Below are 14,871 nucleotides of genomic sequence, written 5' to 3'. Positions count from 1 at the left end.
TTCTCCCGGCAATCTTGATTCCAGCTTGTGTTTCTTCCAGTCCAGCATTTCTCATGATGTACTCTGCATATAAATTAAATAAGCAGGGTGACAATATACAGCCTTGACGTACTCATGCTTACTGCCAAACTACCCTGTGGCTAAGACTAATAATATTTAAGGTTATACCTTATGGTCTCTACTGTGTGTTGAGTATCTGCTGCCTTTAATTTTGCTTGCAGCTTCTCCTTTTGTATTCTTGCATCATGGATAAAATTTTCTTGAGTCTGAAGAGCTGCCTTCAATCCTCTCTTTTCTTCTTGAAGAACCTGTAAAAATACTCAGAAAAAAAGTCAGATGTTATTACAGTTTTTCTATTTCATGAGGAAAGGAAGCCAGGAGTCAAACTGTAAATTATATAACAGATACAGTATTAATAGGCCCAATATCAATATCTGATCCATTGGCTACAGAGTAGGTAAGAAACTGCAGATTTTGGAACCTAGTTCTAGGTTAGTTTCTCTTAAAACAGACATACACACATTTCCTCAGTTATAGTATATAAAAATTTAAAAATATACCTCTAGTAGTTTTTCAGATTCCCTCAATTTTTCTTCTTTCTGCCGCTGCTCTTGCATAATAGTCATATTGGTTCCAACCAAGTCATTGACTCTCATGGTGAGGCGCTCTATTTCCAACTCATTGGCACAGATAGTATCATTGGCCCGCTCCAGCTTACTGCTCAGGTGCTGAATTTCTGACTGGCTGGACAGTTCCACAGACTCTAATTTTTGTTTCCGATTGGCAAGCTGAGCCTAAAAATACACAAATTACCAAATGGTAAAAGTAAAAGAATAATCAATGAACAAGGAAGACTAAAGTGAAACTGAATTTTACCTCCATAAAAACATACAGCAATAGATCATTAAAAATATATAATTCATTCACCAGTCCAGTCAAAAAATGAACAAATATTTAAGCAGACATTTCTCCAAAGAAGACATACAGATGGCCAATCAACACAGGGAAAGATGCTCACATCACTCATTATTAGAGAAATAAAAATCAAAACTACAATGAGGTATCACTTCATACCAATGAGAATGGTCATCAGCAAAAAAACTACAAACAATAAATGCTAGAGAGGATGCAGAGAAAATAGAGCCCTGCTGCTCTGCTGGTGGGAACGTGAACAGGTACTGCCACTACAGTATGGAGATTCACAACAAACTAGGAGTAAAACCACCAGGTGGTGGTGGTTTAGTCGCTAAGTCATGTCTGGCTCTTGTGACCCCATGGACTGTAGCCCATGGGGCTAGAATATTAGAATGGGTTGCCATTTTCTTCTACAGGCGATATTCCCAATCCAGGGATCAAACCCACGTCCCTTGAGTAGAAGGTGGTCTCCTGAATTGCAGGCAGATTCTTTATCACTTACCCACTAGGGAAGCCCCCAAACAATGATATGACCCAGCAATCCTACTACTGGGCATATACCCTGAGAAAGCCACAATTCAAAACGACACATGTACCCCAATGTTCATCACAGCACTATTTACAATAGCCAGGACATGGAAGGAACCTAGATGTCCATCAACAAATGAATGGATAAAGAAGTTGTAGAACAATGGAATATGCTCAGTCATAAAAAGGAATAAATTTGAGTCAGCTGTAGTGAGGTAGATGAACCTAGGGCCTCTTACATAGAGTGAAGTAAGTCAGAAAGAAAATAACAAGTATTATATATTAACACATATATATGGAATCCAGAAAAATGGTACTGATGAACCTAGTAGAGAACAGACTTGACACAGCGGGGGGAGGTGAGAGTGAGATGAATTGAGCAAGTACCACTGACATACATACACTATCACGTGTAAAAGAGACAGTCAGTGGAAAGTTGCTATATAATACAGGGAGCCCAGTCTGGTGCTCTGGGATGACCTAGAGGGGTGGGATGTGGGCAGGGGAGGAAGGCTCAACACGGAGGGGATATATATAAAATTATGACTGATTCACATTGTCGTATGGCAGAAACTGATGCAACATTGTAAAGCAATTTTCACCAATTAAAAAAAAGCTAGAAATAAAAATAAAGTAGCTGTGGTACATATATACAATGGAATATTACTCAGCCATAAAAAGGAATGAATTTGAGTAGTTTTAGTGAGGTGGATGAACCTAGAGCCTATTATACTGTGTGAGTAAGCCAGAAAGAGAAAAACAACTATCATATATTAATGCATATATATGGAATCTAGAAAAATAGTACTGATGAACCTATTTACAGAGAAATGGAAATGCAGATGTAAAGAACAAACTGGTAGACATGGCGTGGGAAGCAGAGGGCAGGACAAACTGAGAAAGTAGCACTGACATATATACACCATCATGTGTAACACGGGTAACCTTCCTAGTGGGAAGCTGCTGCATAACACAGGGAGCCCAGCCTGGCATTCTATGACAACTTAGAGGGGTGGAATGTGGCAGGTAGGGAGGCTCAAGAGAGGTGATATATACATAATTATGACTGATTCACACTGACGTACTACAGAGACCACCATAACATTGTAAAGCAACTGTTCTCCAATTTAAAAAATATATATACATACACATATATGTGTATATATAATATATTCATGATAGGAAAAAAAAAAACTCCATGATAAAAACTAAGAATAGAGAGGAACTTTCTCAACTTGACAAAGACTTTCTACAGAAACCATACAGCTAATGTTATACTTAATGTTGGGAAACTTGACACTTTCCCACCAGGATCAGATATAAGGCAACAATCTATCCTCACATCACTCCTTTTCAACCATCACAGTGGATGTCCTAGTTAATGCAGTAAGAAAAGGAAATAAAAGGTATACAGATCAGGAAAGAAGTCATAAAACTACCTTTATCCACAGATGATGTGATCATCTATGTAGAAAATCTGAAAGAATCAACCAAAAAAAAATCCCTAAGTTAATAATCAACTATAGCAAGCCTGCAAGATATAAAGTTAATATATAAAAGTCAACCATTTTCCTATATGCCAAAAGTAAACATGTGAAATTTAAATTAAAAACAAAACACAGGACTTTCCCAGTAGTCCAGTGGTAAGAATCTGCCTTGCAATGCAAAGGACACAGGTTCAATCCCTGGTCAGGCAGCCAAGATCCCACATGCCTTGGAGCAACTAAGCCCATGCACCACAACTACAGAAGCCGATATGATGCTGCAACTAAGACCCATTGCAGCCAAATGAATAAAATAAAAATTAAAAAACAAAAAAACACAGCACTATTTATATTAACACCTAAAGAAATTACTTAAGTATAAATCTAATAAAATATGTACATGATCTATAAAAGAAGAACTACAGATCTCTGATGAACGATATCAAAGAATAAATGAAGAGATATTCCATATTCATGGAAAGGAAGAATCAATACTGTCAAAATGTCAGTTCTTCCCAATATTATCTATGATTCAATACAATCCTAATCAAAATATCAGCAAGTTATCAATATTTTGTGAATATCAACAAAACTGATTCTAAAGTTTATAGGGAGAGGCAAAGAATAAGAATAGCCAATACAATATCAAAAGAGAAGAACAAAGCTGGCTGTCTGATGTTACCTAACTTCAAGATTTACGATAAAGCTATAGTAATCAACAGTGTAGAATTAGCAAAAGAATAGACAAATAGATTAAGGGAACAGAATACAGAGCCCAGAAATTGACCCTTATAAATGTAGTCAACTGATCTTTGATAAAAGAGCAAAGGTAATAAGATGGAGGAAAGATAGTCTCTTCGACAAATGGTGCTGGGATAACTGGACATCCATATGCAAGGGAAAAAAATGACATGTCTGACAAAGGCTTTACACTCTCCACAAAAATTAATTAAAATGGATCATAGACCTAAATGTAAAATGCAAAACTTACAAAACTCTTGGAAGATACTATAGGAGAAAATGTAGCTAACTTTGGGTATAGTGGTATCTTTGTAAATACAACACCAAAGACATGATCCCCGAAAGCAATAACTGATAAGCTGAAATTCAACAAAATTTAAAACTTTTGCTCTGTAAAAGACAATGTCAAGAGAATGAGAAGACAGTCACTTTAGCAACTGTCTCATGGACCTGTAGTACCCAATTCCTATAGATTTGGATGATTTTTAGGCTTTGTATCCCAGCTATACAGTTTTTTTTTTTTTATATATATACTGGTTTTTAGCTCCCAACTTTCTAGTTTTTCACAAGTTTAATTCCAGCATCCTGAAAGGTACTTCATCTTCACACTGAAGATAGACATAAAGCATTTGTGTAAGTAAAACTTCCCATATTCTAAGTATTTTTAAAAGGTAAAGCATACAATTTTATTTTAGAAATTTAAGTCTCTGGGAAATCTATCTGCTGTGTATTTAAAGATTTTTATTGTATATAGTACAGGGCAAAAATCCTACTAGGGTCACATAAAGTAGATGCTCAATGATGCCCATAAGCCAGAGAGAGGGGGAGAGGAGAAAGGCAAAGAGGCAGAAAAACATTGTTTATATAAATTACAGACCAAGATTCCAGCATAAAGAATCAAAAACTTTTTACCAGATTCCTACAATAGTGTGAAAAAAAGAACATCAAATAGGTTTAGATGAACAGGAATAACTGCCAGGATGCACTGGCTCCAAACTTTTAAAATACCACATAAACTACCCACCTTAACAAGGGGAAACCTTACGCAGAATTCTGCACAGAATAAAACACTGAAGATATTGGATGATGGTGGTAAGAGAAAGAGCCCAGCTTACTGAACCTCCCAACCCTATTTTAAATTGCACAGTAGCCCTGGGGCTTGGCAGAACACAGCTAGAAAACCACTGCTTAACTGGATGCTCAGGATGAAAGACAATACGTGATTGCAAAACATTAGCATTGTCTTCTTAACACTGTAATAGCTATTTAACATTCAGTTCAAATCTGTGATTTTAAAGTAAACTGGTGTTGAAATTAATAGTTTAACTAAGCTATAGTTTAACCAGTGAGTCTAGATTTCATACATAAAAACTAACCAACATCTTAGTTCTACAGCATCAAAAATATAGCCTTTTTTCCCCTTTTTTTTACATTGAAGAAAGGAGATCAGCCCTGGGATTTCTTTGGAAGGAACGATGCTAAAGCTGAAACTCCAGTACTTTCACCTCATGCGAAGAGTTGACTCATTGGAAAAGACTCTGATGCTGGGAGGGATTGGGGGCAGGAGGAGAAGGGGATGACAGAGGATGAGATGGCTGGATGGCATCACAGACTCGATGGACATGAGTCTGAGTGAATTCCGGGAGATGGTGATGGACAAGGAGGCCTGGCATGCTGCGATTCATGGGGTCGCAAAGAGTCGGACACGACTGAGCGACTGAAGTGAACTGAACTGACAGATGACATACAGTATGTTAGTTTCAGGTGTAAACATAGTGATTCGACACATATACATTATTACTGATAACCATGACAAGTCTAATAGCCATCTGTCACTATACAAAGCTATTACAATATTATAAACTATATTTCCTATGCTGCACATTACATCCCATGACTTAATTATTTTATAACTGGAAATTTAAATTAATTTCCTTCACCTATTTTGCCCAACTCCCCTCATCCTCTCCTCCATGACAACTACCAGTTTGTTCTCTGGATCTATGAGTCTGTTTCTGTTTTGTTTCATCTCTTCGATTCCACATGTAAGTGAAGTCATATGGAATTTGTTTTTGTCTGTCTTATTTCACTTAGCATAATATCCTCTAGGGACATCCACATTGCTGCAAATGGTAAAATTTCATTCTTTTTTTATGACTCATATACCACATGTTCTTTATCCATTCATCTATCAATGGGCACTTGGGTTGCCTCTGTATCTTTATTACTGTGAATAATGATGCAAAGAACATCAGTTCAGTTCAGTCGCTCAGTCGTGTCCGACTCTTTGCGACCCCATGAATCGCAGCACGCCAGGCCTCCCTGTCCATCACCATCTCCCAGAGTTCACTAAGACTCATGTCCATCGAATCCGTGATGCCATCCAGCCATCTCATCCTTGGTCGTCCCCTTCTCCTCCTGCCCCCAATCCCTCCTAGCATCAGAGTCTTTTCCAATGAGTCAACTCTTTGCATGAGGTAGCCAAAGTACTGAAGTTTCAGCTTTAGCATCATTCCTTCCAAAGAAATCCCAGGGCTGATCTCCTTCAGAATGGACTGGTTGGATCTCCTTGCAGTCCAAGGGACTCTCAAGAGTCTTCTCCAACACCACAGTTCAAAAGCATCAATTCTTCGGCGCTCAGCCTTCTTGACAGTCCAACTCTCACATCCATACATGACCACTGGAAAAACCATAGCCTTGACTAGACGGACCTTAGGGGTGCACATATCCTTTTGAAATAGTCTCTCTTTTTTTTTTTTTTGCAAAAATGGACAGAATTGTAATTTTTAGATCATATGATAGTTCTTTTTTTAATTTTTAAGGAATCTCTATGCTGTGCTCCCAATTTATATTCCCACCAACTTTGCTTGGGGGCTTCCCAGATGGCACAATGATAAAGAATCCACCTGCCAATGCAGGAGACGCAAGAGACTTGGGTTCAATTCCTGGGTCAGGAAGATCTCCCAGAGTAGGAAATGGCAACCCACTCCAGTATTGTTGCCTGGAAAATTCCACAGACAGAGGAGCCTGGTGGGCTACAATCCATGGGGTTGCAAGAGTTGGGCATGACAGAGTACATACACACAACAGTGCACGAGGGTTCCCCCCCCCTTCATCTTCTTCAACACTTATTTGCTACCTTTGGATAATAGCCATTCTGACAGGTGTGAGATGGTATCTCACTGTGGTTTTGAATTGCATTTTCCTGATGATTAGTGATGCTGAATATCTTTTCTCAAGTCTGTATGTCTCCTTTGGGAAAATGTCTATTCAAGTCCTCTGCCAATTTTTAAAAATCAGGTTGTTTTTTGACCTTGACCTCTTTAAATTCTTTGTATATTTTAGGTATTAAACTCCTTACAAAATAAATCATTTGCAAATATGTTCTCCAATTCAATTTTCTTGGACACCAAAATCATTGCAGATGATGACTGCAGCCATGAAATTAAAAGATGCTTGCTCCTTGGAAGAAAAGCTATGATAAACCTAGACAGCATATTAAAAAGCAGACACATTTTGCTGACAAAGGTTCGTCTAGTCAAAGCTATGGTTTTTCCAGTAGTTATGTATGGATGTGAGAGTTGGACCATAAAGAAAGCTGAGCGCCAAAGAAATGATGCTTTTGAACTGTGGTGTTGGAGAAGACTCTTGAGAGTCCCTTGGACTGCAAGGAAATCAAACCAGTCAATCATAAAGGAAATCAATCCTGAATATTCATTGGAAGGACTGATGCTGAAGCTGAAACTCCAATACTTCGGCCACCTGATGCAAAGAACTGACTCTTCTTCTGACACTGGGAAAGATTGAAGGCAGCAGGAGAAACGGACAACAGAGGATGTGATGGTTGGATGGCATCACCAACTCAATGGACATGAGTCTGAGTGAGCTCCAGAAGCTGGTGATGGACAGGGAAGCCTGGTGTGCTGCAGTCCATGGGGTTGCAGAGTTGGATACGACTGAGCGACTGAACGTAACTGATTCAGCAGTATACCTTTTCATTTTGTTGATAGTTCCTCTGCCATCAGTTCCTGTGCAAGGCTTTTTAGTTTGATATAGTTCCACTTGTTTATTCTTGCTTTTGTTTTCCTTGCCTGAAGACACAGATCCAAATATATAGATATAGATATAGATATAGCTAAGAACAATGTCAAAGAACATATTGCCTATGTTTTCTTCTAGGAGTTTTATGCTTTCAGGTTTCACATTTACGTGTCATCTATTTTATTTTTATACAAGGTATAAAAAGCTGTCGTTTCATTCTTTTTTCCCAGCACCATTTTTTTAAGAGACTGTCTTCTCCCCCATTGTATATTCTTGGCTTCCTTGTCGTAAATTGGTTCACTTCAGTTCACCCACTCAGTCATGTCCAACTCTTTGCAACCCCATGGACTGCAGCACACCAGGCTTCCCTGTCTATCACCAACTCTTGGGGCTTGCTCAAACTCATGTCCATCGAGTTAGTGATGCATCCAACCATCTTATCCTCTATTGTCCCCTTCTCTTCCTGCCATCAATCTTTCCTAGCATCAGGGTCTTTTTAATGAGTCAGTTCTTCGCATCAGGTGGCCAAAGTATTGGAGCTTCAGCTTCAGCATCAGTCCTTCCAATGAATATTCAAGACTGATTTCCTTTAGGATGGACTGGTTGGATCTCCTTGCAGCTCAAGGGACTCTCAAAGAGTCTTCTCCAACACCACAGTTCAAAAGCATCAATTCTTCGGCGCTCAGCTTTATGATCCAACTCTTACATCCATACATAACTACTGGAAAAACCATAGCTCTGACTAAACTGACCTTTGTCAGCAAAGTAATGTGTCTGCTTTTTAATATGCTGTCCAGGTTGGTCATAGCTTTTCTTCCAAGGAGCAAGCATCTTTTAATTTCATGGCTGCAGTCACCATCTGCAGTGATTCTGGAGCCCAAGAAAATGAAGTCTGTCACTGTTTCCATTGTTTCCCCACCTATTTCCCATGAAGTGATGGGACCAGAAGCCATAATCTTAGATTTCTGAATGTTAAGTTTTAAGCCAACTCTTTCACTCTCCTCTTTCACTTTCATTAAGAGGCTCTTTAGTTCCTCTTCACTTTCTGCCATAAGAGTGGGGTCATCTGCATATCTGAGGTTATTAATATTTCTCCTGTCAGTCTTGATTCTAGCTCATGTTTCATCAAGCCCATCATTTCGCATGACGTACTTTGCATCTAAGTTAAATAAAGAGGGCAACAAGATACAGCCCTGACATACTCCTTTCCCAATTTATATGGTCATAAGTTAATGACCATATAAATGTAAATTTATTTCTGGGCTCTCTATTTGGTCCATTGATCTGTGTCTGTTTTTATGCCAGCACCTTCCTTATACTTTTGATTACTATAGATCTGTACAATAGCTTGAAATCAGGGAATATGATAATTACAACTTTCTTCTTTCTTAAGATCGCTTTAGCTCTTTGGGGTTTGGTTTTGTGTGTGTGTGTGATTCTATCAAACTTTAGATTCATCTGTTCCAGTTCTGTGCAAAATATCACTGGAGTTTTGATAGGGACTGCACTGAATGTGTAAACTGCTTTAGGTAGTATGGACATTTTAACAGTATTAATTCTTCTAATCCATGAGCATGGTATATCTTTCAATTTATTTGTGTCATCTCCGTCTGCAATTTCTCTCAACATCTTAGTTTTCAAAGTACAGGTGTTTCACATTTTTTGGTATTTTAAACTTTTAAACTTTTTGATGCAGTTGTAAATGGGCCTGAAATCTTAATTTCTCTGATAGTACATGATTCGTGTACAAAAGAGCAACAAATTTCTGTGTATTGATTTTTGAAGACATCAACTTTACTGAATTCATTAGTAGCCATTTTTTGTTTTTATTATTGTAGAGGCTTTAGGGTTTTCTGTATGTAGTAACATATCACCTGCAAACAGTTTTACTTCTTCCTTTCCAGTCTGGGTACCTTTTATATTTTTCTTGCCTGATTGCAATGGTTAGGATTCCTAATACTATGTTGAATAAAACTGGTGAGGATGGGCATCCTTGTGTGTTTCCTAATCTTAGTAGAAAAGCTTTCAGCCTTTCACAGTTGAATATTATTCTAGCTATGGGTTTCTCATATTGTTGTTGTTCAGTCACTAAGTCATGTCCTGCTCTTTGCGACCCCATGAACTGCAGCATGCCAAGTTTCTCTGTCCATTACTGTATCCCCGAGGTTCTTCAAACCCATGTCCATTGAGTCAGTGATGCCATCCAACCATCTCATCCTCTGTCACCCCCTTCTCCTGTTGCCCTCAATTTTCTCCAGCATCAGGGTCTTTTCCATGAGTTAGCTCTTTGCATCAGGTGGCCAAAATATTGAACCTCTGTCAGCAAAATGATGTGTGTGCTTCTTTATACACTGTCTAGGTTTGTCAAAGCTTTTCTTCCAAGGAGCGTCTTTTAATTTCATGGCTGCAGTCACCATCTGCAGTGATTTGGGGGCGTAAGAAAACAAAATGTCACTGCTTTCCCTTTTTCCCCTTCTATTTGCCCTGAAGTGATGAGACTGGATGCCACAATCTTAATTTTTTGAATGTTGAATTTTAAGTCAGATTTTTCACTCTCCTCTTCCACCTTCGTCATGAGGTTTTTTAGTTCCTCTTCACTTTCTGCCATTAGATGGTGTCATCTGCATATTTGAGGTTGCTTGTTTCTCCTGGCAATCTTGATTCCAGCTTGTGACTTACCCAGCCTGGAATTTCACATGATGTACTCTGCATGGAAGTGAAATAAGCAGGTGACAATATACAGCCTTGACGTGCTTTCTCCCGCAATTTTGAACCAGTCCATTGTTTCGTGTCAGGTTCTATTGCTTCTTGACCTGCATACAGGTTTCTCAGGAGGCAGGTAAGGTGATCTAGTACGCTCATCTCTTTAAGAATCTTCCACAGTTTGTTGTTATCCACACCATCAAAGACTTCAGTGTAGTCAATGAAGCAGAAGCGGATGTTTGGGGGAATTCCCTTGCTTTCTCTACAATCCAGCGGATGTTGGCAATTGGATCTCTAGTTCCATTGCCTTTTCTAAACCCAGCTTGTACATCTGGAAGTTCTCGGCTCATGTAATACTGAAGCCTACCTTGAAGGATTTTGAGCATTATCTTGCTAACATGTGAAATGAGCACAAGTGTATGGTAGTCTGAACATTCTTTGGCCTTGTCTTTCTTTGGGATTGGAATGAAAACTGACCTTTTCCAGTCCTGTGGCCACTGCTGAGTTTTCCAAATTTGCTGGCATATTGAGTGCAGCACTTTAACAGCATCGTCTTTAAGGACTGTCAAGAACTGAGCTAGAAGAATTCCATCACTTTCACCAGTTTTGTTCGTAGTGATGCTTCCTAAGGCCCACTTGGCTTCACAGTCCAGGATGTCTGGCTCTAGAGAGTGACCACACCATCATAGTTATCTGGGTCATTAAGACCTTTTTGTACAGTTCTTGTGTATTCTTGCCACCTCTTCTTAATCTCTTCTGTGTCTGTTAGGTCCTTACCATTTCTGCCCTTTATTGTGTCCACCTTTGCTGGAAATGTTCCCTTGGTGTCTCTAAATTCCTTAAAGAGACCTCTAGTCTTTATCATTCTATTATTTTCCTCTATTTATTTGCGTTGTTCACTTAAGAAGGCTTTCTTTTCTCTCCTTGCTATTCTTCAGAACTCTGCATTCAGTTGGGTTTACCTTTTCCTTTCTCCTTTGCCTTTTGTGTCTCTTCTTTTCTCAGCTATCAGAACGGCCTCCTCAGAGAACCATTTTGCCTGACTGCGTTTCTTTTTCTCTGGGATGGTTTTGGTCACTACCTCCTGTACAATGTTATGAACCTTCATCCATAGTTCTTCAGGCATTCTCTCTGTCTCTTCATCTTCAGGCACACTGTCTTTGTCTCAGGCACTCTGGTGTGTGTATATATGTATATATGTGTGTGTGTGTGTGCCACATCTTTTTTTAATTTTTAAAGTTATCTATATTTTTAACTGAAGGATAATTGCTTTACTGAATTTTGTTGGTTTCGGCCAAACATCAACAAGACTCAACCATAGATATACATATGTCCCCTCCCGCTTTAATCTCCCTCCCATCCCAACCCTCTAAGTTGATACAGAACCCCTGTATGAGTTCCCTGAGATATACAGCAAATTCCCATTGGCTATCTATTTTACATATGATAATATAAGTTTCCATGTTACTCTCTCCATACATCCCACCCTCTCTTCCCCTCTCCCCGTGTCCAAAACTCTGTTCTCTATGTCTGTTTCTCTGCTGTTGCCCTGCAAATAAAATCTTTGGTACCTTCTTTCTAGATTCTGTATATATGCATTAGTACAGGATATTTATCTTTCTCTTTCTGACTTATTTCACTCTGTGTAATAGGCTCTAGGGTCATCCACCTCATTAGAACTGATTCAAATGTGTTCCTTTTTATGGCTGAGTAATATCCAATTGTATATATGTACCACAACTTTTATTCATTCATCTGGTGATGGACATCTAGGTTGCTTCCATGTTCTAGCTATTGTAAATAGTGCTGCGATGAACATTGGGGTACACTGTCTTCTTCAATTTTGGTTTCCTCAGGATATATGCCTAGGAGTGGGATTGCTGGGTCATATGGTGGTTTTATTCCTAGTTTTCTAAGGAATCTCCATAGTGGCTGTATCAATTTACGTTCCCACCAACAGTGCAAGAGTGTTCCCTTTTCTCCACACCCTCTCCAGCATTTACTGTTTGTAGACTTTCTGATGATGGCCATTCTGACCAGTGTGAGGTGATATCTCACTGTGGTTTTGATTTGCATTTCTCTAATAACGAGCGATGTTGAGCATCTTTTCATGTGTTTGTTAGCCATCGGTATGTCTTATCTGTAGAAATGTCTGTTTAGGTCTTTTTCCCACTTTTGTTGTTTTTCTGTTATTGAGTTGTATAAGCTGCTTGTATATTCTGGAAATTAATCCTTTGTCAGTTGTTTCATTTGCTATTATTTTCTCCTATTCTGAGGGTTGTCTTTTCACCTTCTTATATATATAAATATGCTATAGCTTCTTTATCCATTCATCTGCCAATGGACATTTACACTGCTTCCATGTCTTGGCTATTGTAATCAGTGCTGTTATGAACATTGGGTGGGGGGCATGTATCTTTTAGAATTACAGCTATCTGTTGACATATGCCCAGGAACAGGATAAAGCTGAGTCATATGGTAACTCTCTTTTTAGTTTTTAAAGAAACCTCCATACTACTTTCCATAACAGCTACACCAATTCACACTACCTGCCAACAACAGTGTAGGAAGGTCCCTATTTCTCCACATCCTCTCCAACATTTACTATTTGTAGATTTTTTAATGATGGCCATTCTGACTAGTGTGAGGTACAACCTTGTTTTGATTTGCATTTCTCTAATAATCAGTGGTGTTTAGCATCTTTTCAAGTGCTTATTGGCCATCTATATGTCTTCTTTGGAAAAATGTCTACTTGTGCCCATTTTTTATAATATTATCTTTTTGTTATTGAGTTCTATGTACCCTTTCTATATTTTAGAAATTAAGGCCTTGTCAATTACATTGTTTGTTAATATTTTCTCCCTGTTTGTAGTTGTCTTTTCATTTTGGTTATGGTTTCCTTAAAAGCATCTAAGTTTGATTAGGTCCCATTTGATTTTTTTGAATTTTATTACTTTGGGAGGCTGACCTAAGAAAACATTGCTACAATTTATGTCACACCATGTTTTGCCTATGTTCTCCTCTAGGAGTTTCGTGCTGTTTAGTATTTTCATTACCTCCTTTTTGAACTCAGGATGTGGTAGACTGGAGAGATCTGTTTCACTGTTTATTCTTTCAGGAGATTTCTCTTGTTCTTTTAATTAGGAGTGGTTCCTCTGCTTCTTTATAGTTATATTTCTAACTCTATAAATTTAGGAGAAACAGTTACCTACTTGTGGCTGTTTTTGTGTAGGAGCATCTGTGTGTGGCCTGCATGTGTCTAATATTTTTGGTGCAAGGGCTTTTAGTATAGAAGCCTCCCATGTCTTTCCTCAGAGTTTGCTGGCTGTTAGCCCCTTGATACAGGGTGTGAATGGCGTTGTAACCAGAGCCTGCACTGCATGTTGAGCAGGGCCTCCTCTTTGCTCTGCGGCTGTCAAAGCCCTGTCAGGAGCATGATCTGCTCCCCAGTTGTTGGAGCAGATGCCCCTAGATCTGCTCACGAGCTACAGTGTGGGGTAGGTATAACTGGTGCACTTCCACTGGGAGAGGAGTCACTGATTATTCCTCCGCAGGAGCTATCCACCAGAAAGTACTCTCTTCGGTATCAGCTTTTACCCAATGTGCATGCTCACAAAGTACACTGCTGTTACACTGCTGCTGGCACTGCTTTCAGCTGTGAAAATGTAGGAACTGGATGTCCCTCAGGCGCTGTGCTCACAAAGTCATCAGCAGAGATCCACTGGCACAGATCTACTTACGTCAGGCACTGGGACCCACCACAATCATGAGTAGTTGCACACCTGGACCCACTATGGGAGATACAGTATCATCCTGGCCCTGGCTCCACATGTCCCTGCCCACAATGCCCACAGCTACTACCTCCAGACCCACCTCAACCAGTAACCGGAAATCTGCTCGTATGTCCCACCACCACTAAGCTTACAAACACTCTTCAGGTGTAAATCTGCTGAAATTGCAAAGCCACCAGATAAAGTTCAGATTTCAGCCCTGCTTCCAAAGTCATGTGGCCCCTGGGGACCTGCTCTGATTTCAGTCTTGCTTCTGTGTTGGACAACCCTTCTGTGTTTGCATGCTCCCAAAGCTCATGGAGGCAGAGTCATACCCACTGCAAGCACGCCAAAAATGAGGCTCTTATAGTGAGGCCCCACCTCCTCCTCTGCATGCTTGTTAACCATGCAGCTTCTATGTGGGACCTCAGCTCTGTCCTGCCTACACTCCCGGTTCTGGCCCACACTCCCAACTCCTTCAGGGTGTCTCCATGCAGCCAACTCCAGTCCTATAGTTTGATCTCTGAAGCCTGAGTTTTAGCACCCAGCCCCTGCATGCACCATCAGATATATATCACAGGCTGGGGAGTGCAGTGAGGTTACCCAGATCATCTATCTGTGTTTTTGGTCTCTGTTCTGCCTGCCGTAAGATATCTTCTCCACTCTCCTCTGAGCCTCTGAAGCTCCCT

General features: G+C 39.6%; 1 protein-coding gene across 12 annotated transcripts in view; it reads right to left on the bottom strand.

The window, feature by feature from the left end:
- CEP63 (centrosomal protein 63) overlaps positions 1-14,871 on the bottom strand; it is a 79,445-nt gene that overhangs the window by 18,825 nt on the left and 45,749 nt on the right. For all 12 annotated transcript variants that reach the window (XM_040232946.1, XM_040232898.1, XM_040232939.1 and 9 more), the window contains 2 exons: positions 561-794; positions 169-308 (listed from right to left, as the gene is read on the bottom strand). In XM_040232946.1, the coding sequence (XP_040088880.1) occupies positions 169-308; positions 561-794 (374 nt within the window). The remainder of the gene's footprint in view (positions 1-168; positions 309-560; positions 795-14,871) is intronic.

This window comes from Oryx dammah, unplaced genomic scaffold (assembly GCF_014754425.2).
Source record: "Oryx dammah isolate SB20612 unplaced genomic scaffold, SCBI_Odam_1.1 HiC_scaffold_2, whole genome shotgun sequence".
NCBI lineage: Eukaryota > Metazoa > Chordata > Mammalia > Artiodactyla > Bovidae > Oryx > Oryx dammah.
Note: the sequence above shows the minus strand (reverse complement) of the source record. Positions and strands in the feature narration are given on the sequence as shown.